General features: G+C 37.8%; 2 protein-coding genes across 2 annotated transcripts; both read right to left on the bottom strand.

Moving 5' to 3' along the window:
- Window positions 1-1,864: 1,864 nt before the first annotated feature.
- prrg4 (proline rich Gla (G-carboxyglutamic acid) 4 (transmembrane)) lies at window positions 1,865-14,627 on the bottom strand. Its single transcript, XM_079873557.1, has 9 exons — window positions 14,443-14,627; window positions 11,414-11,507; window positions 9,292-9,487; window positions 8,919-9,028; window positions 8,481-8,644; window positions 8,147-8,174; window positions 5,316-5,454; window positions 5,020-5,205; window positions 1,865-2,783 (listed from the first exon to the last, which is right to left on the bottom strand). Exons 4-9 carry the CDS (start codon window positions 9,016-9,018, stop codon window positions 2,756-2,758), a joined length of 645 nt encoding a protein of 214 aa, XP_079729683.1. The 5' UTR covers window positions 9,019-9,028; window positions 9,292-9,487; window positions 11,414-11,507; window positions 14,443-14,627; the 3' UTR covers window positions 1,865-2,755.
- A 4,578-nt stretch (window positions 14,628-19,205) lies between these two features.
- Window positions 19,206-27,141, bottom strand: eif3m (eukaryotic translation initiation factor 3, subunit M). The gene is made up of 11 exons (XM_079874442.1): window positions 27,009-27,141; window positions 26,441-26,573; window positions 26,207-26,345; window positions 26,005-26,128; window positions 23,773-23,867; window positions 23,601-23,684; window positions 23,430-23,529; window positions 23,262-23,343; window positions 20,472-20,615; window positions 20,323-20,383; window positions 19,206-19,379 (listed from the first exon to the last, which is right to left on the bottom strand). The coding sequence occupies exons 1-11, from the start codon at window positions 27,048-27,050 to the stop codon at window positions 19,256-19,258; spliced, it is 1,128 nt and encodes a 375-aa protein (XP_079730568.1). The 5' UTR covers window positions 27,051-27,141; the 3' UTR covers window positions 19,206-19,255.
- Between the last annotated feature and the right edge of the window lie 725 nt (window positions 27,142-27,866).

The following is a 27,866-nucleotide window of genomic DNA, read 5'->3' as shown; positions in this document are numbered from 1 at the left end:
ATATGAGAATAAAAGCCTAAATTCAATCCGTTCATCATAACAAGCGATCGAGTCTTTTCAGAAAATTTGGACAAAACACTGAATTCATATGGATTAGTTTTATGATCTCTTTATGAACTTTTTGAAGCATCGAAGTGGTAGTTGCGTAGCTGTGAGGGACAGAAAGCTCTCAGATTTCATGCATATGTAAATAAAAGCCTTTTTGAAAAGTTTCACGTACACATTTTTTTACCTATGAAACTAAATATGAAATGCATGACAAATGTGTCTATATATCACAACAAAATGAAACATTCTGTTTGTACAGACGACAACGTTGTCAAAGCAATCCCCGTTTACATGGATCCGCGAGAACGACTAAAAATGCTGTGTTATACTGCCAGGCCAGTAGGTGGCGATGTCACTTTGTAAAGAAACACTATACACACCTATAGTCGTAACACGCTGTCAGGCGTAGCAAGGGGTGGTGTAGTTGCCAACATGACAAAGAAGATAAATGCAATATACTTTATTAACAAATAAATAGAAAATAAACCGTAACCAAACTTAGCTATAACGTTAAAGCTACACTGTGTGATTTTTACCCCCATCTAGCGGTGAAATTGTATATGACTACCCAGTGAATATTAGTTTCTGTTCCTCTCAATTCCGAGGGCGTTTTCACTCCTACGGTGGCCGTATTATTCCAAGATTAACATGGCTTCCAGTTATCACTTCGTCCATGACAATAATAAACAATACGTCTAAAATGAATAAAACTACAGGACAGATGTCAGGAGGTAAACGTCACCCTTGGAATCGGCTATCCCAGCATAATCAGATTAGGCTAACGTTACAATGTGTACAAAGTAAAAGCAATTAAAAATAACTAAAATTTACAGTGTGTAAATGTGAGTGATTCCTTCAGAGTGAACACGGGTGAATCTGACTGCAGTAGATGTGCAAGATATGAATAAAAGTGATGTTAATTCAACTCGACAATCGACTACTGTGGACTTTGACCGAAAACAGGAAGTAAATACAGGTATGTGCACTGGCTGAATTAACATCACTTTTATTAATATTTTTCACATCTACTGCAGTCAGATTCACCGTGTTCACTCTGAAGGAATCACTCACATTGGCTGTGCACTTGTAATGACACATCAAGGATGTTAAGAGGCTAAAAGCAGGTTTAAAACTTGCCCCATTGAAGTCAACAGGGTGCAAATTTTAAAAAGAGGATAACACGGTGTAGGCAACACCGATTTTTGTCGTTGTTCTCTGTACTGACAGCACTCCAAATTTACAAAAAAATGTTCTCCTTTAACTTTATAATTAAGCATTAAAAACATTTTTTACCTATGAAACTAAATATGAAATGCATGACAAATGTGTCTATATATCACAACAAAACAAAACTCCAACTCTCCTGCCATATCTGAATTTAAAATGAATCGTGAGGATTCGCCACCCTGGGTCACATGACCATGAATGATTAAATTACTTCCTTAAAGTGACCATCGCATGTTCCCTTCATGAAGGGATTCAATTGTTCACTTTGTTTGAAACGCCTCTACAAATGGCATCCCCTTCCCGAAGTGCCCTTCAAGGGTGCAAAAACACTAATTGAAATTCACCCCAATAAGAACCCAGGCAAATAGGAATGAAGCAGATGATATAAAATGATATAAACAAAATGTTCATGTGACACATGCATGCACATGACATCACTGTTTTCCCAAATGTGCATTTTTGTAGTTTATATGGAGACGATAACGGTATTGTTTTCAAAAACTTGCATTTTGAAACCCATTTTCAAAAGTTTGCGTTTTCAGGCACCCAAAACGGAGTTGTCGTGTAAATGAACGACCAAAACGCATAGAAAGTTTTCCGTTTTTAGTTGAAAACTGTGTTGTGTAAAACACCCCTTAAATAGGCTTACTGCAAGCAAGCAAACACTTTCCCACTAATCTGCCTAACATCTGCATACAATATTAGATATCTCCAAACAGAGTGTGAAAATGTATTAATACTGTACCTAAAAGTTACTTCTATCACCTATAGTAATTAATATGCTAACAGTTTTCATCATGCACCCAAATGTAACAAGACAACACTAAGATACAAAAATAGTCAAAGCAGAAATTTTATTATAAAGTCTATTAATATCCCTATGATGATAACACCAGAGCCTATCATGTAAAATGCATAAAAGAGACGCTTCAGCCTCCAGAAACCTCTCTAGAGTAACTGTGCAGTGTCTGTCAGTCGCGTTGTGAAACATGACTCAGCCTTGCTGGGTGTGTGCATGCTCTACATCTGCCAATAGAACGACTAGAATGACTAAATAAGATGAAAGCAACAGAAATGATTTATCTTTATGCTCAAGGTTTAGTGCAAACAACACAGCCTGGCATGAGTGTCATAACGTTAGAGGAGGTAATCTTGTCTTTGGTGTGCTGATCACAGAATTATTTCTCACAAATGTAGACCAAATATTGATCCAGTAAATACACTAATTGTAAGTCACAACTAGATCTCTATAACAATCTATAACACCTTAAACAAAATTATAAAATTACATGTATACTTGTATCTGTATGTCCTTCATAATCAACTTTTTATTGTTATAATAAAATAATTAATATCAAAACTGGTTTTCAATGGTTATAGTTTTAAATAAACACAATTAAAAAGAATTTACAACAAGTGATTAGATTTTGAAAGTTATCTTTCCAGTCCATCCTGATTTAGTTTGGCAAATGATGAATGGTTATCTTCTGGTGCTGCCTGGCCTGGAACTGCGGACAGATATTAGATGTGCGGAGTTAGATTTGTGACCATTTTAACTGAAAGTACACTATAAAAAAATAGATTGCAAAATTGTTTCGTTCTTGTGTAGAGCAGTGGGTCTCAAACTTCTGACATTATGACATAAAATGATTTAAAATGAGCCAAAACAACTAAAAATCAAGATAATTCTTATTTGAATTTACTGATTGGATTTTTTTCTTTGAGGAACCAGGATTTGTCTTGGAAAACCTGGATATATATGAGGAGTTTCAATTTTAACATTTCTAGACCTGGAAAAGTTATGTAAAGTAATACAATCTCTTAACACCACGGACATCTATAATGAATATAATTTTTTCTAGTTATGCAAAGCTCTACAATACTTTGAGTAGATATTTTGTGTAAAAAGCATTCTTCAAATTTTTTTTTTTTTTTTTTTTTTGGTTTAAATGTAACCTTAATCCTTATCCAGTAAATCATGAAAACCTGGAAAAGTTATAGGGGTCAATCTGTGTCAAATCAACCAAATTTTGGGGGAAAAAACCCCAGCTAAAATTTTCGATTTTGTTAAAAAAAAAAATTCTGAAGAAAGACAAACAGTGATGAAAGCCAAAATATTAGATACCATGGATGAATATTTACTAATCCACTATAGAGGGGGGCAGAATGTCATTTTCACCTGAGATTTTATTTTTACACATACAGTAGATGGGTAGGCCTATTCGTAAAAATCTGTTGACTTTAGCAAGTTTGCATGCCTGTAACTCAAGATGTAATAAATATATCTAAACATCCTTTTAGATTTTGGTTTTTAACAAACTTTTCTTTTAGTATGCTCATTTGTAAGGCCCTATATGAGTAATTCCCAGAGATATTGGGATCTCGATGTGGCTCTATAAGTAAATTGTTAAATTGTACACACATTCAGTGGTAAAAAAACAAATGTGGGTCACTTTGCATACAGTTGATACTTTTTTCTTTTAAAGAGAAATGTCTAAATAACAAATAATGTTAAAACTAGAAATATATCTTGTTTCCCTCTATCGAAATAATTGTATAGAACATCCCTGTCTGAGTGCCATAAATATTATTTTTCCAGTTTGTTACTCAAAAAGTATTGGTTTGTTCAGTTTTAAGGCCCTATATGGTTAATTCCCAGAGATAGAGATCTCAATGCGGCTCCATGTGCAAATTGTTGAACTTTACCATTTTCAATGGCCGAAAACCAGCTGATACTGTTTGAGGAATGTCTGAAGAACAAAAAAACTAGAAATGTTTTCTTCTTTTCTTCTATCAAAACAACTGCACTGAACATACTAATTTTAACAATATTTAAGAACAAAAAAAAAAACACTGAAATGGCAAAGTTGAGGCACATTAATCTTTTTATGTGAATACACATAGGCACTTTTTAACTTTTAACATTATTTGTTCTTTAGACATTCCTCTTAAAAAAAAAAAAAGTATCAGCTGTTTGCCAAAGTGAATTTTTTTGGACCACTGAAAATATGTACAATTTACTCCTAGAGCCACGTTGAGATCCCCATATCTCTGGTATTGAACCATATATAGCCTTAAAAATTAAGACACCAAAAGAAAAGGTTTGTTAAGAACCAGAAAAAAAAAAAACCTTGAGTTACAGGCATGCCAACTTTGGGGGAAAAAAGAAAAGAAAAGAAAAGTGCTTCTCCCCATTCTCCCTATGAACTGTCAGCATTGATAAACAATTTCACATGGATTGTTAAAGACAACAGAATTTACTAATAGACATTTTCTCCCCCCTGTAATTTGGCTTTAAATTGTAGGTGACAAAACAGTGGATTACTCAGTAAATATTTTTCCATGGCATTTAATATTTTCACTTTCATCACTATTTATGTTAAGAAAAAATATTAACAAATGAAAAAATGTATTGAGTTGAGTTGACACGGAATGACCCATGGGGCCTTGCTGTGGAAAATGGGAAGCCTTGGAATCAAAAAGATTGAGAACCACTGGTGTAGAAGAGACTTCAAAACAAGCAGCAACTTTCTCTTTGGAAAGCAATTAAAAACCAACAGTGATTACAATTAACCATGAGTTGCTTGCCGGTATGGCAATTAGTGTACTGTAAATTGTTTTTGACATTGTTTAAGAAAAGTTAAATGGTCGGTAATAAATAACTAAATGACATAATAGAGGTGTTATAAAAATGACACAGAGGTTACATAAGGAAACACATGAAATGAAATTGTATGTCTGTACCCAGGGTATGGTGGAGGTGGGGCATCATGTGGTCCAGTGATGGCGATGGCCTGTTCATAAGAAGGTAATCCAGGAGCACCTGGGGTCCCATCGGAGTCTGTGTGAGGAATAGGATGCAGAGAAACCTCCTCCAGTCTCCGGATTATCACGGAGGCATTGCTTCGGTTGGATCGACGTCTGAAGGAGCTGAAATTAAAAGGCAAAGCATTGTTCTCAGTCTCTTCAGACACCAACTCTTAGGATAATTGTCTCAAACATACAGAATGTTGTTCACACTTGTTATTTTAAAGCCTTACCCTCGGAAGCCATGGTCTTTATTCCTCCCCTGGCAGAAGTACCAGATAACAAGGCCAACTATTATAATAAAGACTCCAGCGGAGATAATGCCCACCAGCAGCGCTGTTACATCAACTTTTGATTGGGATTCACCTTTATCTGTGAGTACAGGTGGAAATAAGCCCAAAAGTTATCAAATCTAAAAATAAAAGAAAACAAATAAATAAAAAAATATAAATCATTATTATTATTATTTGATGATGAATATCTGACAGTGCTTTGTACGTTCATTCTTTGAAATATAATACTACAGAAATAATAAGTACATACACAACCGGTCAATATAAAAAAATAAAAGGATATGTATTATTTGATCAAAAATACAGTAAAACAGTAATATTGTGAAATATTATTACAATTTAAAATAACCGTTTCCAATTGTTTTTAAAATGTAATTTATTCCTGTGATGCAATGCTGAATTTTCAGCATCATTACTCGTCTTCAGTGTCACATGATCCTTCAGAAATCATTCTAATATGCTGATTTGCTGCTCAATTATTCTCATCAGTAATTATTGGTGACCAAATATTGATATTAAATGTTCAAAACTGCTTACTATTTTTGTCGAAACTGTGATACAAGCATTTGCATTTACACTGAACAAAATTATAAACGCAACACTTTTGTTTTTGCCCCTTTTTCATGAGCTGAACTCAAAGATCTAAGACTTTTTCTATGTACACAAAAGGCCTATTTCTCTCAAATATTGTTCACAAATCTGTCTAAATCTGTGTTAGTGAGCACTTCTCCGTTGCCAAGATAATCCCTCCACCTCACAGGTGTGGCATTTCAAGATGCTGATTAGTATGATTATTGCACAGGTGTGCTTTAGGCTAGCCACAATAAAAGGCCACTCTAAAATGTGCAGTTTTACTGTATTGGGGGGGTCCGGGGGGCCAATATGCATAACCAAAGAATTTCTGCACAAACTGTCAGAAACCGTCTCAGGGAAGCTCATCTGCGTGCTCGACGTCCTCATCGGGGTCTCGACCTGACTGAAGTTCGACTTGAGTGAGCAAATGCTCACATTCGATGGCGTCTGGCACTTTGGAGAGGTGTTCCCTTCACAGATGAATCCCGGTTTTCACTGTACAGGGCAGATGGCAGACAGCGTGTATGGCGTCGTGTGGGTGAGTGGTGTGCTGATGTCAACGTTGTGGATCGAGTGGCCCATGGTGGGGTTATGGTATGGGCAGGCGTATGTTATGGACAACTAACACAGGTGCATTTTATTGATGGCATTTTGAATGCACAGAGATACCGTGACGAGATCCTGAGGCCCATTGTTGTGCCATTCATCCACGACCATCACCTCATGTTGCAGCATGATAACGCACGGCCTCATGTTGCAAGGATCTGTACACAATTCCTGGAAGCTGAAAACATCCCAGTTCTTGCATGGCCAGCATACTCACCGGACATGTCACCCATTGAGCATGTTTGGGATGCTCTGGATCGGCGTATACGACAGCGTGTTCCAGGTCCTGCCAATATCCAGCAACTTCGCACAGCCATTGAAGAGGAGTGGACCAACATTCAACAGGCCACAATCAACAACCTGATCAACTCTATGCGAAGGAGATGTGTTGCACTGCGTGAGACAAATAGTGGTCACACCAGATACTGACTGGTTTTCGGACCACTCCGGACCCCCCCAATACAGTAAAACTGCACATTTTAGAGTGGCCTTTTATTGTGGCCAGCCTAAGGCACACCTGTGCAATAATCATACTGTCTCATCAGCATCCTGAAATGCCACACCTGTGAGGTGGAGGGATTATCTCGGCAAAGGAGAAGTGCTCACTAACACAGATTTAGACAGATTTGTGAACAATATTTGAGAGAAATAGGCCTTTTGTCTACATAGAAAAAGTCTTAGATCTTTGAGTTCACCTCATGAAAAATGGGGGCAAAAACAAAAGTGTTGCATTTATAATTTTGTTCAGTGTATTTGAAAAAGAAATCTTTTTAACATTATAAATGTCTTTACTGTTACTTTTGATTAATTTAATGCATCCTTGCTGAATAAAAGTATCATTTTTGTTTTGATTTTTCCCCTGATTGGCATATCATGGTTTCCACAATAATATTAATGTTTTCAACAACGATAATAATAAGAAATCTTTCTTGAGTGCTAAATCAGCATATTAGAATGATTTCTGAAGGATCATGTGACACCGAAGACTGGAGTCATGATGAATAATATATATATATATATATTGTGCAGCTGTGGTGAGACTTCTTTCAACAACATTAAGCCCTGGTTTCACAGACAAGGCTTAAGTTTAGTCCCAGACTAAAATGCATGTTTGAGCTGTTTTAACTGAAAGCAACTTGCACTGAAATCTTAAAATATGCCACTGCTATTGTTTTGTCCCAAGATGCACACCTGTAATGTTTATTTCTAAGGCATGTTTATAAAAGATACCTAAATTAAAGGTACCTAATCCTGGCTTAATCTGAGCCCTGTCTGTGAAACCAGGCCTAAAAAAAAAATCTTAGTTATTCCAAACTTTTGACCGGTAGTGTACAAGGAAAGGATTCCACATATATGGAAAAATGACAGCATTTTCTTTCTTTTTTTCAGACAAACACAAGGACACAATCCAGAAGCTGTTTAAAAAAAAGTGGAACTTTAGCAAACTGGGAATATTAAAATAGTATGCTAACAACTCTGGATGAACAAGTTTCTTTCAGTAGATAAACATCTGAATGAGAAGATTTCAGTGTTTTTTCTTGCAGTTTCTGTGGAGGGCAAATTATTCAGCTGTATGTGCGTCAAAAACTTACCCTCGGTATAACCTTTCCAAAAGGCATTCTGTCAAAACAGATATTAAATGCGAATTAATGTCCAGCATGAAATCAACAAATAGGTGTTTGTTAATGCAGACATATTTAGAACTGATCATCAGATGCTGGAAGTGCAAGGAGTGTGTCGCTCCAAACACACTTTGGTATCATATTTTCATTTGTACTGCATAAAAATAAGACTTATCTGCCCAAATCCAACCCATGGGCAAGTACATATGACGATGTCTTTTAACTGGGAGTGGTTGTCGTAGGCTGTGTAATGAATTAAATGTTGATTCATTAGTCAATAACAATAATTAAGGGATTACTCAACTGTATCAGGGATATTCTCAAAGACTTCCCGAGCCTCCTCATAGTTGCATATCTCCTCGTAACACTCCCGTTCCAGATTACCAGGGGTGAAGATCTCAAAGTCGAAGCGGTTGTACAACAGGTGGCGTCCCAAAAAAGTGTTGGCCTCCTGGTCCACAACAAACACTACACGCCACAAATAAAATGCCACATGTGACTAAAAATATATAATCCACAAATAACCATTAGTAATATTATATCACTGTATAGCTTGAAACAGAGATGGAGATGACTTAGACAACATAATTTGATAGAAACATAATGATATGAACATAAACAAACAATCATTACCTGATTATAAAATTCATAAACATGCACTTATGACACCAGATCATGATGGCATTTTAATTAGAGCATGTGCTTTTATCAGTGTTTGAAAAAAAGAAAAAGCATTGCCCACCTTCACTGTCTTGACCTGCTTGTACTTGAAGGGTTTTTCTCGTACAAGCACAGTGTCCACATAAAGTGAAATTACACAGTAGGAGGATAAATATGAGCATTTCTAGTCAACTGCGGGGGAAAGGACAAAAAAAAATCAGGCTTCTCAAAGACAAGGAACGACAGACAGACTGAATTTTAGACCCATTTTATGTTCTTTCAGAGGTTGAAATTATAGTAAACAAATCAGTCACAATTGCTTCACTAGTTTCAGCTCTTCTTTCCGGTGTTAGTTTTAATTTCACTAAGACAAATTATATTTTAGTAGGAAAAATGGACCTCAGCTTTGGTAGTCAAAATCGAAAGAAAGTGAAGTACGCTATCAGATGACTTACCTTTCAATATTAGTGTATATCTCCAAAGCTTAGCGTTCAACTTTTATTAATTCCCAGAGAGCACCTAAAGGCATTTATGGTTTGGACGAAATGCCATTTTGTTGTGTTCCAGGAAATGAATTTCTGTTTACAACACACACACAAACTGGTGAGTTGGAAAAACACCTGCTCAGACCCGACTAATCGATCGTCGTACCTGGAGTCAGAGAGTAGAAGAGAACAAACACCGATTTCACCAGACCTACTATGACGAGGGCTTTGCTCATGAATATTTATTAAGTTTCATGACGTTCCCTCAGGACGCCTACCTGGTTTTACGAAAGGCAGACGTGTGACTCATTTATGCATGGTTAGGCGTCACGTTTGATTCTTTGGTAACTTGTCTATGAATATTTGGCCTCGCCATAGTAGAATTCCTAATATATTCCCACGCAAACCTGGGCTGGCTTCACTATTGCTGCTAATGAGGTTGAGTGCTATGCTGCCAGTGCCTCGGTTGCTGAACATGCTGGTATTCATGATGTTTGTAGGCTAATGTATGTAATTATGACGACAATTTTGATAAACATATTTATATTTCATATTTTGATTTTAACTTTGGGAAATATGTAGCCTATTCGTGCTGTGAGATTATTATATTTTACGAAAACAAAGGAAATATTAAACTTTTATTCTGTTGGCCAAATTTCATATTCATAAGCAACAATGAAATACTTTTCAAATCTATTCATGAGGAATTAAAGAATAAGTTGACCCAAAAATTAAAAAATAAATACAAAAATAATCATCAATTTAGCTACTCACCCTCATTCCAAGCCTGTAAGACTTCATCTTCAAAACACAATGAAGAATTTAAAATGTCTCTCCCGTCATTGACAGCTGCGCAACTAAAATTTTCTGAAGATACTTAATCGTTTTAGATTTTATTAAATATCCTCATATAGTGTTTTGAAAATGACAGATTTTGTGGCCCTTAAAGGCCCACTGAAGTGCCTTGAAACCTTTTCACAGGCTGTTGATGCGTTTTAACAGTCAGCGGCATCATAAATCTTGCAAACCTTTTTATATTTTCATTTTAAAAAAGGAGGCTATTATAACACTATACTTAGTATTTTATTATATTTGCATCAAATTACAAAAAATAACTGGTTATCGCTGGAGTAACAGTAAAGTTGACATCTTTCTCTCTTCTGACTGACGTTATCAATCTCTCTCTATTTTTTTTCCTCTGTTTGAAAGTTGTGAAAACACTGTTGTTGAGTTTTTCTTTTGCTATCTGAGCAAATGGGAACACAAAAGATATGTTTAATGTATTCTCTCATTCACCGCTATATCATTTTATCCGACTATGACGACTTCCGGTTCTGAGAAACCCGGAAATGTGAAAAGGGTCTTCAGACAGGGCGGGTCATATCGAGCAGCTCCTCCCCTTTTGAAAAATAGCCAATAGCTTTTCGCTTAAATCACAGCTCGGCCAGAGCCGTTGAGCTCGGTAAAGCCGCAGTTTCCTCCTAATCTCGAACCATTTCTCCTCCTAATCTCCTCTATATCGCTTTAAAATATAGCATGTGCAGAATTCAAATGGGTCCGATACGTTTTCTGGTCTGCATCCGCTCTTACTGTCGTGTCTCTGGACCCGAGCTGTGGAGGTTTGCGTGACACTAACGTGAAACCAGACTTCATTCACCCCAATGGAAAGCATATTTACACTGTCTGAATCGTTCCCTATTCCCTATATAGTGCAGTATGTGCCATTCACCATGTAGAAAGAAGTAAATGTGTAAACAAATGACTGATTTTAGCCGCAGATTCAGCGTTTACATTTATATTGTAGGGGGTGGAGCTTCAGATTCTAGAGAGTATTTGATTGGACAGAAAATCTGATGAGAAGCTGAAAGCATGATGTCATCAAAATCATTGATCCTTATTGGTGGAAGTGAGAGACTAAGTTTTGAACGCTTATATCTTCTAAATGGAAATTTTGTCATTGTTTTGGAGTACACTAGCTTATAACAATAAGGCTAACATATTCATACTAAAAGCCAATAAAAGTTCAATTTTTATATCATGGGGACTTTAAACCAGTAGAGGCATTTTTGAGCCACAGGTTGATGTTACTTACATGAACCAGTAGATGGCAGTGAAAACTTGCTGTCCACAGTTGTTCTTCTAGTTTCATAATCTTCTCATTTATTCATTTGACACTAACAGAGTTTCTAAAATATGGGGGAGATTGAAGCAAGTTGTCACAATTTATAATCCAGAGAATATTATACTCAGAGTGGACTTGTTGTTCAGTATAACTTCTGTATAAAACATTTTGAACGCTTCCAAAGTTATTGTTCTGGACAGCCAAAATGGAAAAGGTAAGTATTAAATTAATAATTAGCCTAATGAATTGTATAAAATAAAATGTAAAATGCATGTGAAAACTTCCCCCAACTGGGCGAGAAACACCTCAGTCCTGAGAGCAACTTTTTAGATCTTTATATTATACACTTTATGGACAAAAAAATATTGGGATACACCTCTTAATTATTGAATTCAGATGTTTCCATCAGATTGCCACAGCCATGCAGTCTACATTAACAAATATTTGTGAATAAAGTGGGTAGTTCTGAATAGCTCAGTGAATTCAGGCTTAGTACAGTATTAGGATGCCAACTTTGCAATAAGTCAGTTCGAGAAATTCCACCCCTGCTAGATATTCGGTCAACTGTAAGTGGTATTATTAGAAAGTGGACACATTTAGGAACAGCAGCAACTCAGAGGAAGACCATAGCTGTTCCCAATCCAGAGGCTCTTTGAAGGCACGAAGGTTGGACTGAGCGTTGTTAAAGGACGGTATGGAGGACTGTTCTTGTCATTTAGCAACTGTGACAGCTGCTGTTATATTAAACTGTCTGAAAACAAAACAGGGTTCACAAACTGTCTAAATATGTCCACTATGGTCCATTTCTGTACATAATAAAGAGTACAAACTACATATAATTGCATCTTAGTAAGATATGTCAACATTTGAACAGCTTTAAAGATCTCTTCATTTTTACATTTGTATCATAGATATTTGAGTAAGCTGAAACCCAATACTTGCGTTTAAAGGTGTAATTCAGCAATTTCTCCTGTCGTCACTGGCACACAATTAATTCTGAGGTAGGCAAGGCCGTGAAGGATCCATCTGTTATATCCTTTTGCATGGGAAACGAATTTGAAGGCCACATTTGAAGGAGCCTTCGAATTGGGACAGCCTTCATCGCACCGCTGAGACGTAATCGGCATTCGAAGGATGCAGCCTCTGAATCGGGACGCAGCTGATATAGTCACAGAGCGGTGTCACTGAGTGCTGAGGCGCATGGTGCTTAAAGTCATCAACTCTCTGACCAGAATCAGCATTAATATCAGCATAAAAACTGCGGCGGGAGCTTCATGGGTTTCCATGGCCGAGCAGCTGCATGCGAGCCTCACATCCCGAAGTACAATCCCAAGCGTCGGATGGAGTGTGTTTAACACGCCGGCGGTGGAAACCTGTTCTGGGGAGTGACGAATCACAGAACACACTTCTGTCAATCTGATGGGCGAGTCAGGGTTTGGTGGTTAGCAGGAGAACATTACCTGACTGACTGCATTGTGCCAACTGTAAAGTTTGGTGGAGGAGGGATACTGACGTGGGGCTGTTTTTCAGGGGTTGGGCTAGGCCCTTACTTCCAGTGAAGGGAAATCATAATGCTTCAACATTCCAAGGCAATGCTATGCTCTCATCTGTGTGGGAACAGTTTAGGGAAGGCCCTTTTTTATTCCAGCATGACTGTGCCCCAGTGCTCAAAGCAACGTCCATAAACACACGATTGGATGAGTTTGCTGTGGAAGAACTTGACTGGCCCGCACAGAGCCCTGACACGAACCCCATTAAACACCCTTGGGATGAACTGGAACGTAGTTTGCGAGCCAAGTCTTCTCGACCAACATCAGCGTCTGACCTTACAAATACTCTACTGGATGAATGGGCAAAAATTTCCACAGAAACACTCCAAAATCTTGTGGAAGCCTTCCCAGAAGAGTGGAAGCTTTTATAGCATATTAATGTCTATATTTAGAATGAGATCTCATAACAGTCACTGTTGGTGTAATGGTCAGGTGTCCCAATCCATTTGTCCATATAGTGTAGATGACTCTTGCCTGAATGTGTTCCCTTGTTTTACCAAACAACTACAACAACAAAATCTATGGAATTTTTGTTCAGAAGAAAAAAAAAAATTCTGAGATCAACATAACCACTACAGAAAACAAACATTTAGGCCTGGTTTCACAGACAGGGCTTAGATTAAGTCGGGATTAGGATTTAGTTCAATTAGGGCAGGGGTGCCCAATCCTGCTCCTGCCGATCGACTGTCCTGCACAGTTCATCTCCAACCCTAATCAAACACACCTGTCTTTAATTTTCAAGTGATCCTGAAGACCTTAATTGGTTGCTTCAGGTGTGTTTGATTAGGGTTGGAGATGAACTGTGCAGGACAGTCGATCGGCAGGAGCAGGATTGGGCACCCCTGAATTAGGGCATTTATTCTTGAGACAAAACAATGGCACTGACATATTTTAAGGTTTGTCAGTGCAAGTTGCTTTCAGTTATGAGCCTTGTCTGTGAAACCGGGGGTTAGAGTTTCAAATCTTAAAACTTTAAAACTAAAATTTAGATTGTAAACTGGATTTGATTTTCTGCTGCTTTAGTGCTGTCCCATAAAACCTCTATGTAAGTCATACAGGCCTTGGACTGATGGCATGTTCAGTGTCAGGAAACTAAAGCGACCCTTGAGGAGTCCGGGGTTATAATTAAAGGCCGCAGATTCGTAATAATCTCAGCCTTTTCTAGTCCAAAAACCATTCCCAAGAGTATATATCGTTAATGTACTATTATGGTAATAAGGACACATGCTCATGTGTTCTTAACCATATTACATTTTTTGGCATTTATCTAACATCAACAAGGCTTGCAATGCATTAACATACATAATCCATGGTGCAGCTGACAAGATGACTTAATGCTCCATGGAGACCACAAAAAATAATTACATTTTTGTAAACATCTTGAAAATACTAAACATCACAGATAAACCTCATCACTTTCTCGGGAAAGCAACTTATTTTCTGCCTCACCCAGATGATCTCCTGGAAAAGTCCCCAGTTTAACAGTGATGTATTTGTGCTCCTCGTGGAGACTGGTGCTAATTGACCAGTGATAGGCTTCAGTATTTCCCCCGTCCTTCAGCAGGGGTCTGGACACTGTTGTAGCGGCTGCAAGAATGCTGATGCAGTTAAGCAGCGTCTGTCCACACCGAGCTGATATAGAGCTCACATTCCTGTCTTTATCTGCTGTGTAAGACCAGACGACGTTGAACTCGTCAGAACCCCTGAGGATTTGAAACATGCGCTCCGCTCTGGAGGAATAATGATGGATAAACCAGGGTCTGCTGGAAATGCGATAATTTCTCTACAATGGGAAATACCTCCTGCTATGTTGCTGGATTCATGTTTTATAGTGTGGGAAGTATGCCAAGTTTATAAACTCACGCTGAGGAAATGATTTATTCTGTTTATAATGCTCTGAAATTAAGATATCGACTTTTCACCAGCTTTGGCAAAGCGTTTTAAGCTCAGCAGAAAATCACCCAACTATTACTCAACAGCCTGCAGGCATTTTATTACAAACAAAATGTGTTTTCACACATAAAGTTATGAATTATATGCAGAGTCCCCCCCCACCCCAAAAGAACACTTTAGATAAACTTGAAAAAGTCTGAAAGTCATTGAACTACATTAACAAAATATCTAACCAAGTGGAATTTATTTTAAAGAAGAAAAAAAAAGCACAAGCAAAACATTTTGCAAAAAGAAGTTTGTTACAAGAAGGCTTGAACATACAGTAGATGCCACAAAATCTCATTTTATCAATCTCGTCTGAATATCAAAATTAGTGAGTGCTGGGTAGATTACTTACAAATTGTAGTCTATTACTGAATACAATTTCCATGATAAAAATGCAGTTCGTAAGGTAATCTGTTAGATTACACATTTTACATAATGTAATCTGGCTACTATTGAATTACTTTTAGATTACTTTTGACCTAAATCATTTATCACATTGATTTGAATAGGATACTCTTGTAGGGGAGACCGGGGACAGTTGCAACAAGTTTTATTCCTCCAATCAGAAACATGCTAGAGTGATGACACTTACTGCACATGCACAGTTAGACCCTCCCCCCACCAAGAAGACAGAAGACTTATTTGTTGACAGATGTATTTTTGTCCTGCCATTTTGTATGAATTAATCAAAACTTAGTTTGAATTATCGTTTTGTTGACTTCTAAGTGACATGGTTGTGTCAAAGTCAGTGTGTCTAGCAGGCAAATGATGTTCTGTCATGGCTGATAGGGTTGGGGACGGTTGCAACAAGTTATAAATTGCATGTTTAATAAAGTTTTGCAACCGTACCTGGGTTGTGTTGCAACTGTCCCCTGGGTCGGGGTCAGTTGCAACATCTGGCTTTTCCCATTCAAATAAATACTGTGAACGATATGTCATATGTAATCATCTTTAAATGGTATGGGTAATTAGCAGACAGATGCAAGTTTAATATATGCAAATTTGGTTGGTCTAGTCTAAATAGTCTCTGAGTAACTGAGGGAAATGCAAAAAGTGTTGCAACTGTTCCCGGTCTCCCCTACCCTATTGATATACAAATACAAAGTGAAAGAAAATTGGTTCCATTCTTTATTATCAACAACATTAAGTGACTACATTCCATAACACAAGGGTTTCCCAAAACTGGTGGTTTGTAAATAGATGAAAAGCTAATAATTATTTAAATCTTAAAAAAATTCAAATAAAATAAAGATTTTAAATATAAAAATATATAAGCAATATACTTACTTAGAAAAAATATTTAACACATTATAAAAGAAGAATTAGGAAAAATGAATGAATAATCACAAAGTTGATTGATTCTGCCTAATTCTTCTTTTCGTTTTTAATTTTGGGAATCTGACTACGTAATCCATCTTACGTGTAATCACTTGTGTGTCTGTGTACATGTATGTATGTATATATATATATATATATATATATATATATATATATATATATATATATATATATATATATATATATATATATATATTCATTCATTGTCCATTTTTGTCGAATCCGACATTTGGTGATTCTATGGACCTATCCCTGTAAAAATCATTGCCAAGAAAATTCATGGACAGTCTCTCGCATATGGCGTTATTAAATTTTCTTGCCGATGATTTTTCCGGGGTAGGTTGCCAGGTCTTTCCTCAACCCTCCTCATTACATGTCTTGTCGAATATTAGAGGATCATGTGGTGTCTATATTATTTTAATGTGATTATGATGAACTACACCTGTGTGAACTTGAGGAAAACAGACTTCATTCATCCGCTAATGCAATGAAATCCATTTCTAAGTGCCTATACTTTGTGGGGCCACCATTTAATCAGAGAGATAAGAAACATTACCTACGACTTCTCTCAGCAGAAATATGATTCAACCTGTATCAGATCATGATAAAACGGGGTCGTGAAATCGGACACAGTGGATAGAGAGAAGGAGAGATAACTGGTAAATCTCACACAACACATCATTTGAGCCTGAACTGTTAACCTGGGATAGTGAGTGCAAATGGAGAAGGGAAGGAACAGGGAAAGTTTTGCAGTTCATTAGTTTTTCTCTCAGTTTCGCTCAACACGTGCTCCAGTGTTCAGCGTCAAAATCAGCTGGGCTGAAAATGTGTTGACTTTTATCTGACAATATTTAATGCAACTATTAACATGTCTAAAGGGTAAAAAGTTTCTTAAAGGTGCTCTAAGCGATGTCACATGTTTTTTAGGCCAAAACATTTTTTGTCACATACAGCAAAGATCTCCTCACTATCCGCTAGCTGCCTGTCCCCTGAACACACTTTAAAAAAACACGGTCTCTGTAGACAGCCCAGGCTCCATAAACGGCAAGAAAAACAAACTGGCCCAGCCTGGACCACGAAACACAACAAACAGTGTTCCAGCCAATAACCGACAAGAATGATTTGGGGGTGGGGGTGGGGGTGGGGATTAGGGGGTTAGGGGGTTAGTGCGTGTGCACATGAAGGGGGGTGTGGGGAGTGGAGAAGCATGAAGAGGGAAGTTAGCTAGAGGAGAGATGTCCTATATATATTGTATATTATTCTAATTATATTCTTTGTGATATTGCCGACACACGACCAAAGAGACGACGTTCCGATGAACAAATAACAAAGAATAGGGAAAAGGAGAAGGAACGCAAAGTCCCGAATTTACATCGGAAAAGCGTTCAAAAGATGGCGAGAACTCCGCCGGCAGAAGGGCTTCCAATCCGACATTCAGGAGGCTCTGTTTTTGATGGACAGGTGGGCAAATCCAGTTTTTTTTTTAAATGGTTCATGACTGTTTCAGGAAGCACGGAAGGGGAGGGGAGGGGAGGAGGAGGAGGGAGGGTCAAGCTAGCCTCCGTTTTGTTTGACAATACTTTGAATGTCAACAAGAAGTGACGTCACCCAACATCGCTTAGAGCACCTTTAATCATCATCCTCTCATTTCCAGAGTTAATATTTATCCTGCTAAATCAGGGGTCTCCAATCCTGCTCCTGGTGGACCACTGTGGCAAGCTGGAGCTAAACTCCGACCGGGACCGAGTTTGGACACCCCTGTGCCAAATAAAGACACACTGAATGATTGGTTGAATCCATTAACCAAGGAATTCTGTCTCTCACATTCACATCCAGTTTCACCAGGATATCCTTCATTATTTACATCAGTCTCACACTCGAGGGCTGTGTCCGAAATAAGCATATTCTACGAGTAAGTACCTCTTCTAAATAAGTTATTACCATTAAAGTCACAAAGAAATCAAAACTGACAATTCTTGTTTTTTTATGAAATATTGCAGTATTTATTATAAATGATTTATCTGTGCACATCATTGTTTTTTTAATTTTATTTATTCATATCCCTTGTAATTGTAATCTTTAATAAAATTATCTTCTCCCTCTTGCAGTGACATCTCTTCTCTGATTACGTTTACTGGAGTGAGGGCGGGACAACCTGTCACTCACAAGATCGACCAATAGCAAACCACAACCATCCAATCAATTCCCCATGGACATTTTTTCTTGTTCAGGAAGCGGTTTCACTCAGATAAACATCACAATAGCAAATAAAAAACTATTGCAACTTTCATTTTATACCAACTTTAAAGACAAAAGTATCTTCTATGAATGATTGTAGTATCAATCCGGACATACTACATTCATCATGTTGTCATTGCCATGTGACCAACTACAGTTCACAAATCCTCTCCCGTGGCCTCACGGGATAGTAAAGTGTCCATCAGATGCACACTGTCCGGAAGTAGTAGGTTTTTTTCGGCTGATTTATAAACACTATTTGCACACCATTTTCACATCCTGTTTGTCGCATATTATATCATAGAGAAGAATGGCATTTTGGATGCAGCCAAGGTGTATTCCTGATGGTTAATGGTTAATAAAAAGGTCATTTAGTGGTTTAATATTCCTGTTGCTCATATTTAAGGGACTTGAACAAACCCATAACACTGAATGCTAAACATTTGTGCACAACTCACCTAAAAGGATCTGTATTTTTTATTACCAAATCAATATTGCATGTCCTCTTACTCATTTGATGAGTAGCCATGTGATAAGAGGGATGTTCATTCAGCTGGTCAAAATGATAAATAAACCCTGTCAGAGTGATAAAAGCTCCATGGAGCATGAAGGGGTTCGTTTTACAACGATGACCATCTGACTGCCCATTATCCTTTATACATCACTGATTAAAAGAAAAAACGGTGCACAATCAAAAATGGTCTTCATGAGTCTTTTATTAGATGTATATAAAACTGAAGCTGCCGTGTCAGGCAGTGGGAGAGAGCGTCTGAAGGCTGCTCTTCACGGTAGCCAGATTCTGTTTCCAGGAGCTCAGTGTGTCGAAGAGCTGCTGCCACTGCTGTTTGCCAAAGGTGCGGTGTGTGCTGTGGCTGCAGGAGGAGAGACAGAAGCACAATCACATCAGGACTACACCTGCTGCGGACCAATACAACTTATTCCTTTACAGCAGTGCTTCTCAATTCCAGTCCTGGAATATAAGCATTAAATTACTATTAAATTAATTCATATAAATCGTCATATTTAAAGTGCTTAACTATGCGATAATGCTTTTTAATGTTTTCCTTTTAGCGTGTATCTGCAAAGTAACAAAGCTCCCACAAAAGGGATTTCTTCTTACACTGCTAGACGACCTGTTTAAAGACCAGATATTACTTCCGGGAATGTCTACATCACAATGTGACATCAGCTTCAGTCAAATGTAGTGTTGTTGTCATGTTGTGGCGTTCCAATGTTGGTACCGATGGATCTGGGGTACATTTCCCAAAGCCAACTGTGGCTGCAAGCATTGTTGTTACAACACAATTCAATGGAACTTTTGTTCATAGTTGGCCAATGATGTTTTTGGGACACGCTTCCGCATTTACAGGGTTAGAACTGATAATACAACATTATTAACTGTTTACAGTTGCTTTAGAAGCATTGGAAGCTAAAACTCACGGTTATGGTAAGTGGCGTTAAATTTCTAAACATGCTCGAGGTGTTTGGCCAATCACAACGCACTGGGTCAGCTGGCCAATCAGAGCACTCTGTGCTTTTCAGAAGGAGGGGCTTTATAGAAATCAGCTGTTTCAGACAGACTGGGAAAAGTGCAGCTGCAATAATGTACGGCATGTGAAACCATCAAAGCATGTTAACCTATTCTATGACATTCAATAAACAAAATAATGACTTTTTAAAATAGCATCATATGCCCTAATATTTTTTATATGAAAATAAATGTTTTATTAAACTATTTATAAGGACTGGAATTGAGAACCCCTGTTTTGAGTGTGTTTTCAACTTGTTTGAAACTGAAAGAAGGTACCGACTTACCTCACCACAACCTTCCGCTGTGTCTGGTCGATCTTGCAATAGACCATTTTGGTTCGAACAGCTAGAAATTTACAGAAAAACACAATATGTATAAAAGTGTGTGTGTTTTTGTCCAATAACAAGCTTTTTTTAACATTCATTTTACATACCGTCAATGACGAAGGCCTCCACATCTTCAGCACCGATCTGCAGCTCCTGCTGCATGGTGTCAAATAAGATCTCCTTCATCTCTACCGCCATGCCCATGAACGTCAACAGCCTCATTTTTGCCATGTTCTGCTCATGAGACAAACCTGAAAACACAACACCAAGCATTCAGTACTCAGTAGTTTGATCCTTAAAGCACAGTACCATGGTCTGTCTGAATACTCAATTCTGATTGGCTGGAAGGTGTGCAGTTAGTTTAATCACCATTCTATATTAATGCACTGTTTTCATTGAAGCGCACACAGAAATCACGCTGCGCACAGACAGAAACATTCAGGAGCACAGAAACTTGTCATCAACGCTGCTCTGTGACACTGCACTCAAGCTTGGCGCTGACGCGACCGTAATAGTCACAACAGCCAATCCATTCCACGCCAGCCAGTCCATTACTTCCAGCTTGGACTGCAACATGCTAGGGTATTTGCATAAAGACGATCCGATTGGCTGACGCCTGCGTTGGCGCTTGAAAAGTTGAAAACTTCTGCCACGAGCAAAGAAAATGAAGATGCATTAACAGACGCCTGAAGTAAATGCACCATGACTTTTATTAATAAAATAGCTTCGCTACTGAAACACTACATTGTATTTTTCAGCAACGAGGGGAGAGACGCTGAACAGACGCAGGTCTCTCTCTTTCTCTCTCCCTCGACAATTAAATGCTGTAATCGTTCATTGAAATAAATGTAATCTCACGCACTACTTTATCTCTGTGTCTGATTCAAAGCGGGCAGAATGCTAGATCTAACGAGCCGTAACTGACGAAAATAAGCGTAATTGTTACCCTTCCAGAAGTGCAGGTTAGCACTTCTTAGTAACAGTTGTTTTTAATATTGTTACAAAAAATGACTAACATTCTCTTGCCATTTTTGCATTATGAGTAACTGTAAATTAAACTCTATATTGACTGAATATTTATGATATTTTTAATAGGCAATGACTACAATCAGTAGTCTTTTAATAAACAATATTTGACTGTTGGTGATTAAATTAGATCGTTCACAAAGCTTCTGATGGAGAAAACAAATTTACATTTTGGGCTATTTGGCTTTTCATAACATGTTTCAGACTAGTGGAAAAGAAAACATACAAAATCCATTTGTTTTTATTTTATTGTACTTTATCTATTTGCATCTGTAGATTTCAACTGCAATACATATCTTTAAAGTGTTTTTTTCTCCTGCACTGAGCCATAAATCTCCATTTCAGCAGCACTTACACCAAACTTTACAGTTTTAACAGAGGTTTGCTTCATATGCTTGATTTTATACAAAAATTCTATTCCTGAAAACATGAAAAATGTGTTGACAATATTCCCTAATTTATGGAGTGAAAAATATTTTTTTAAAAACCCTGGCTTTATCCAGTATTCAGATATCTGTTCTGGAACCGTATTCAAATTGATGCATATTTAATCAGATAATGCATATTTAAACATACCATTTCAGAAAACTTGTCTGCAAGTCTTAATGTAATCAATCAACTGGAGATTTTTTTTTTAAGTTTACTGCTGACGTTGACTGTAAATCGTTTCACCCTCTCAACAGAAAATCTGTTTATATTAATTATAAAATAATCAAAATGAGTAGAAGGTCAATGAGGCTTTTCCTTCAGGGTTCAGAGGGAGGTGCGGCGGGCTCTCACTGTTAGATCAACACTTCATCAGGACTGGTCTGAGTTGGCTGTCGCTGGTCAATGGCAGGGAGGATTTTGCTCTAATTAAGGTTTGCCTTTTAAAAGAACTGAAACTGCTGAGACTCAAATTCCACCAGTCCAGCGACACAACAGCAACACAGACTCCAGACGCGTGTGCGTGCCTGAACAGTCCAGTGCATTTAAAAACAAATTAAAGAGGAGCAGTGACGGACAGAAATGACATTTTATTAAATGTTATTTTAAATATGAACACTCCTTAAAACCAATAAATTTAACAAAAATAAATAATTTATAATAAGTGTAAAATTTGATTATTATAGAACCATTCTAAAATTAATATTACTGCCCCCAAAAATTATTAAAAATATTCTTTATTTGATCAAATTAATGAAGAAATATCATAGTATTGCAATACTTAAAAAAAGTAGTATTTAAATTTAGTATAAAAAAAATAAAATAAAAAAAGAGTATTTAATCATAATATATTACAATGTATGCATGTTATTAGTTGTAATTGTTTTCATTACTATTCCTGTTAACTTCGCGATTTAAATTATAATACAGTAACCAGCCCCACCCAACCACTTTTAACTCAGATTTACATCATTCAAGCGAGTCAGAAAGGTCAGAAAATATGGAAATCCTCATAAATACATTCTTGATAAATAATAACCATTTTAACATTACTGGGTGACTGAAACAGTCTGTGTCATGGAATAGACTTGTTTGTTCATACAGAGTTGACTGAGTTTGACAGTTCTTGTTTCCTTTATTTTCAAGATCTGAGTTGAATTATCCATTGTCGCTTTCAGTGTGGCTATAAAAGGTCATGCAAAATGATACTCAAACTCGCATTAGAAACTTTAAGCACATAAACATGATCTGAGATCGCCATACTTTATATGTTGTTGTTCCAGCCGTGACCGTCGCCGAAATAGAAACCGTTTATAAAATAAAATCGTTGTGTTTCACTGACGTGGCTTGTTAGGACAAAAACTATGATTTATCGCGCCGAATCGCATCTAGTGTTAAGAGTGTCATCATGGTTATGACTGTAAAGCCCTTCAGACTGTACTCACCGAGAGACTCAATGAAGTCTTTGTTGCTCTGGTAAAACTTCACATACGCGGCAAGCTTTGCGCTGACAAAGATAGTGAGGAGCTGGAAGGAGAAAAAGGCATTTACTCCAGAGGCTTTCTACACATATAACGATTTAAATATGTATTAAAAAAATTGTCTTTTCTTACATCATGGATGAGTTCTCCCTCCAGGAAACGCACCGGTTTCAAAATCAGGAGATGGTCGAACAGATAGGTGTTTGGGTCTTTCAGGGCACGGACGATGCACCTGGGAGAGCAGGCCGCATGTGTTATTCTCTTAGCGAATGAAACGGTGGAAGTGAAAAGAGAAAGTCTTACCTGTGTGCATCCACTCGAGCTTGGGAAGCATTGTCCTCTGTGTAACTGCCCAGCAACTCCACCATTACTTTGGCTGCAGCTTCACTGAAAGAGACAAGAAAAAGGCCAAATGAGCAAAACACACAATCCCTGACCTGAAATGTTCGAGAGCAGGTGCTTCTTCAACACGTACCTCTTCTTGCAGTCGACCAGCGCTTCATACACCAGGCGGAGCAGAGTGTGTTTCTTCTCTGTATTCAGATTCCAGTCTGTGATCCACTTCCGCACCTGCATACGACACAAAACACCAATCAAGCTTCACGATTTTACTTTTTATTGTCAGGAATAATTACACCAACACTGTGGAACTAGGGGTGTGCCGGTTTCAGAATTGGTGATGACGGTTATGACGTGAGTCAAATGTGACGGTTCGTAACATAATCGTCGTTCGTCTGGTCGTTCGTCTGTTATAGGACAACTGAATAAACGAGCAGACACTGACTAGCTATTTGATCGCCTAAATAAAAAAAAATACAATTAATATTTGTGTAGTGTTCAATGTTGTTATCGATAGAGATACGCGGATGGGGTATTATTTCATCCGCAACTTCAATGCAATGCAAGTGAACGCGGCGCACCGGCGCCTCCATGTCACAGTTATTATATTGTCATTTGCTTTTAATTTATTAAATACATGCAATTGGTTGATGAAACATTTATTAAAATTAATATACAATTTATAGAAAACGAAATTCGCTTTAAAGAAAGGCTTTCTACAAAGAAAAACTTAATGAAGTGGTAAAAATCATGTCTGACGATTTACAAAACAAAACTTGCGTTGGTACTTGGCAAAGAATCAAATACAGTTGGAAACGACGTAGACCATTAATGACACAGACTGTTAACAATTGTTTTTAATTAGTGTTTAAACATTCTCTATGATAAAAAAATTTTTGTAAAAAATATTTTAATAACACGGTTTTGGCGGTTATACAGATCTAATGACGGTGTTCAACAATAACCGTCGGCCTCATGGTTATATACTAACCGTCACACCCCTAACTGTAATATTCACACCCATCTGGACACTAACGCTACACGAATCTGGATAAAATGAGAATCACGTTTTTTTTAAAGGGGGGGTACAATGGTGTTTCATGTATTCAGAGTTGTTTACAGTGTTAAAGAGATAGATTCTCATGCTAAACATGGGCAAAGTTTTAAAAAAATATTTTGGACGAATAACGGAGAATTTCTATGCTGAAAATCTTACTTCCGGGTTGGTACAAGTTTCGGCTGGTTTTTTTTATCGGCTGGTCATTTATCTAATGACGTAGATAAGAGTGGAACTCCTTATATGAGCATTTATCTCGGAAAAGCTCGCCCGCCGCCCGCGCGCACGTCGACTAGAGGAGAGCGAGACCGCGCACATCAACGCGCTTCAACAGGAAATCATCGGCAGCGCTGCATAGGATTTGTTCAAGAATGTCTCCAAAAAAGTGTGTATTTGGATGTGAGGGAAAGCTTACCGTGTTCAGTTTTCCAAAGAACCCAGTGTTACAGGAACAGTGGATGCAGTTTGTTTTTCCGGGGCAGCAACGGAGTGTAGGAAGTGCGGTTGTGTGTTCTGGTCGTTTCAGTGACGAATGTTTTATTAACAAGGCTCAGGTCGACGCTGGATTTGCAAATCGTTTGCTATTAAAACGTGGAGCGGTCCCAGTGATAAAAGACCCCATTCATGTAAGTACAACTGGATCAGATTTCTGTCTTTTGCTGGAAATCAAGCACTACCGCTTGACTCTATAGCTCCGCCTCCAGGACCTCGGCTTTTTCCGGAGAGAATCGGAAAGCTGTATTTTTCTTTTCTAAATATAATAAAACTAAACACTTTTTTGAGATATTAAGGATGCACTACTACTCTATAGGTACTCAAGATTAACATGAGATTAGGTGAAACTGTGCATGTTATGTACCCTTTAATAGAGATCATGATTCTCCCATAATTCTGATTATGTTAATGCAGCAGTCTATTTAAAAAATATTTAATCAATTTGAATTAATTATTTAGAAAAAAAAAATGGGTTCAATGAATGAATCAATGACAAATAAATCTTTGTATCAACTATTCAATGACAAATATTTTAACACTCACTTGTTGCCAACTACTGGCGTAACGATTAAATTGATACAATCTACAACATATTGTTCAAATGCATTTAAATATACACATTATTACAGTGGGCTCCTGACAACTGGGGAAAGGGGGTTTAATTACTTGCTTTTTGTGTTAAGTTTGAGATGAAATATGAGCTGGACGTTTATTGATAGTTCTTTGTGAGATTCCCCCAAACATCTTGTGTAGATTAAGGAAAAACAAAGGAAAGGAAAAACACAGATCGGTTCTGCATCACGCTGATGTCTGTACCTGGTCCAGCTCTGTAGGGATGAACGCAATGGCGTTGCAGGTGGCTGCCACTTTGATCAGACTGCAGTACACAGTGTGCCTCACGGGTGTGTTCTCATCCATACCGTGGAACAGATTGCTCAAGCTGAACACAGAGTTTAAAAGAAGCAAATGAACAAGACTAGAAAGATAGAGATTGCAAGTTAAAGTGAAAAGCACTCACAGCTGCATCCTGAGCGAGGGCCGTTCCCCCTCACGAAACTTCACCAGCTTCTCACATAAACTTTCAATGAGAGCTTCCTGTTTCTCCGTCTCCAGAATCAGCAACAGGGACACAATGCTGTTCATCACACTCTCAACATCTGCAGAGGAACACAGAGAGCGGGTGACAAATGTTCTTCTAAATGATATACTTCTACATGTAGACTTTAAAGCTCTAACTTCAGCTATTTCATACCTTTATCGTCGTCTTTGAGGCAGACGTCACAGGCTTCAATGATCTGTGCCAGATCAACATGGAGGCCTCCTTCTGAATTCTCCTCAGAGATCTCAGCTCCTTTAGATTTCAGATAGGACCGAAGCTCTGACGCCTACAAATGAATGACACAACAAAAATTAAGACATTAAATCACATCAGGAAACACATACATGTCTAACCAAAATAGCATCCAGCCCTTTAAGACATAGTAGGTTACGAACTGTGTCATATTTGTGTGTTGAGAGATTTCTGTTGTCAGACAGCAGATTCGTGGCTGATGCTTCACAATATCATGCTGAGTGTCAGCCTCAACAAAGCCAAATATCCACGCCAACTCAAACACATGAGGAATCATAAATATGCACAAATTTAAATCTACTTCTGTCTGTTAAATTGATAATAACGGGACCAGTCCGTTGTAAGTATCGAGACCAGCTAAAGGCTAACAGATGTTAGCATCTGAAAGCATGATTAAACCGTAGGCCTATTACTTGGCTGAATTGCGTGTGTAACGACGCGAAACTGCTTGTGAATTACTTAAACATACCTGGTCCTCCTCCGTTATGTCAATAAACGCCGGCACACTCATTATTTTATTATTTTAAGAGCACAGATGAGAATCCACGCTCGCAGCCTAGGTTCACAGGCCGGAAGGGAATCTGTATATTTGCCGGTGATGTTAACGCACTTCCGGGTCACAGACTTAAAGGGATAGTCCACACAAAAATGGAAATTCTGTCATCATTTACTCACCCTCAAGTTGTTTTAAACCTGTGTTAAGTTCTCTCTTCTGCTGAACACAAAAGAAGATATTTTGAAGAATATGGGTAACCAAACAGTTCATGGGCCCCACTGAAAAATAACAATTAAATTTTTTTTTTCTTCATGTCACTTTTTCAGTGAAACACAAAAGAAGGATCTTCATACAATGCAAGTATTAGGCCATGAGACGGGACCCCAAATTTGGGCTACCGGTACCATTTTGAGGGATTAAATTTCTTTTTGATTTTCATGAAGGTACACATCTCTAGTGTTGGAAAATGTGTGATAAGCATCCGATCCATGGTAGCTTTCATGAGAAATCAACACTTGTATCATCCTATCTCAAGGTAAGGTGTTCAGTGACTACAAGAGAGAAAAATGCTTCAATAATCCAAACGGTTGTTTTTTGCATTGGAAGAGGCAGTGTCGGGGCTTTAAAATGATGTGTCTTTCTAGGCCTCTGGGGCGCTGAGAAACTTTGAGTTGAAAATCGTTTTAAAAAATCGTTCTATTAAACAACAGTTTATGGTGATATGGCTGTTTTGTTTTGTGTTTTGATCCCATGCTTTTTCTGATTTGGACTTTTTCACGGAATTCTACTTGAGAATTTTGTGCAAGTACTTTTTTTAGGAGGTGTGATAAT

The sequence above is a fragment of the Squalius cephalus genome (assembly GCF_949319135.1).
Source record: "Squalius cephalus genome assembly, chromosome: 6".
In the NCBI taxonomy this organism is placed as follows: domain Eukaryota; kingdom Metazoa; phylum Chordata; class Actinopteri; order Cypriniformes; family Leuciscidae; genus Squalius; species Squalius cephalus.
This window is presented reverse-complemented; position numbering and strand designations above follow the sequence as displayed.

Coding starts and splice junctions, on each gene's coding strand:
- prrg4 (XM_079873557.1), bottom strand. CDS start 9,018: ATGCTCATATTTATCCTCCTACTGTGTAATTTCACTTTATGTGGACAC. Junction 8,645..8,918: donor AGCAGGTCAAGACAGTGAAG/GTGGGCAATGCT, acceptor TGTGGCGTGTAG/TGTTTGTTGTGGACCAGGAG. Junction 5,455..8,146: donor TTGGAAAGGTTATACCGAGG/GTAAGTTTTTGA, acceptor CTGTACTCACAG/ATAAAGGTGAATCCCAATCA.
- eif3m (XM_079874442.1), bottom strand. CDS start 27,050: ATGAGTGTGCCGGCGTTTATTGACATAACGGAGGAGGACCAG. Junction 26,574..27,008: donor ACATAACGGAGGAGGACCAG/GTATGTTTAAGT, acceptor ATTCATTTGTAG/GCGTCAGAGCTTCGGTCCTA. Junction 23,685..23,772: donor CTGGTCGACTGCAAGAAGAG/GTACGTGTTGAA, acceptor TGTCTCTTTCAG/TGAAGCTGCAGCCAAAGTAA.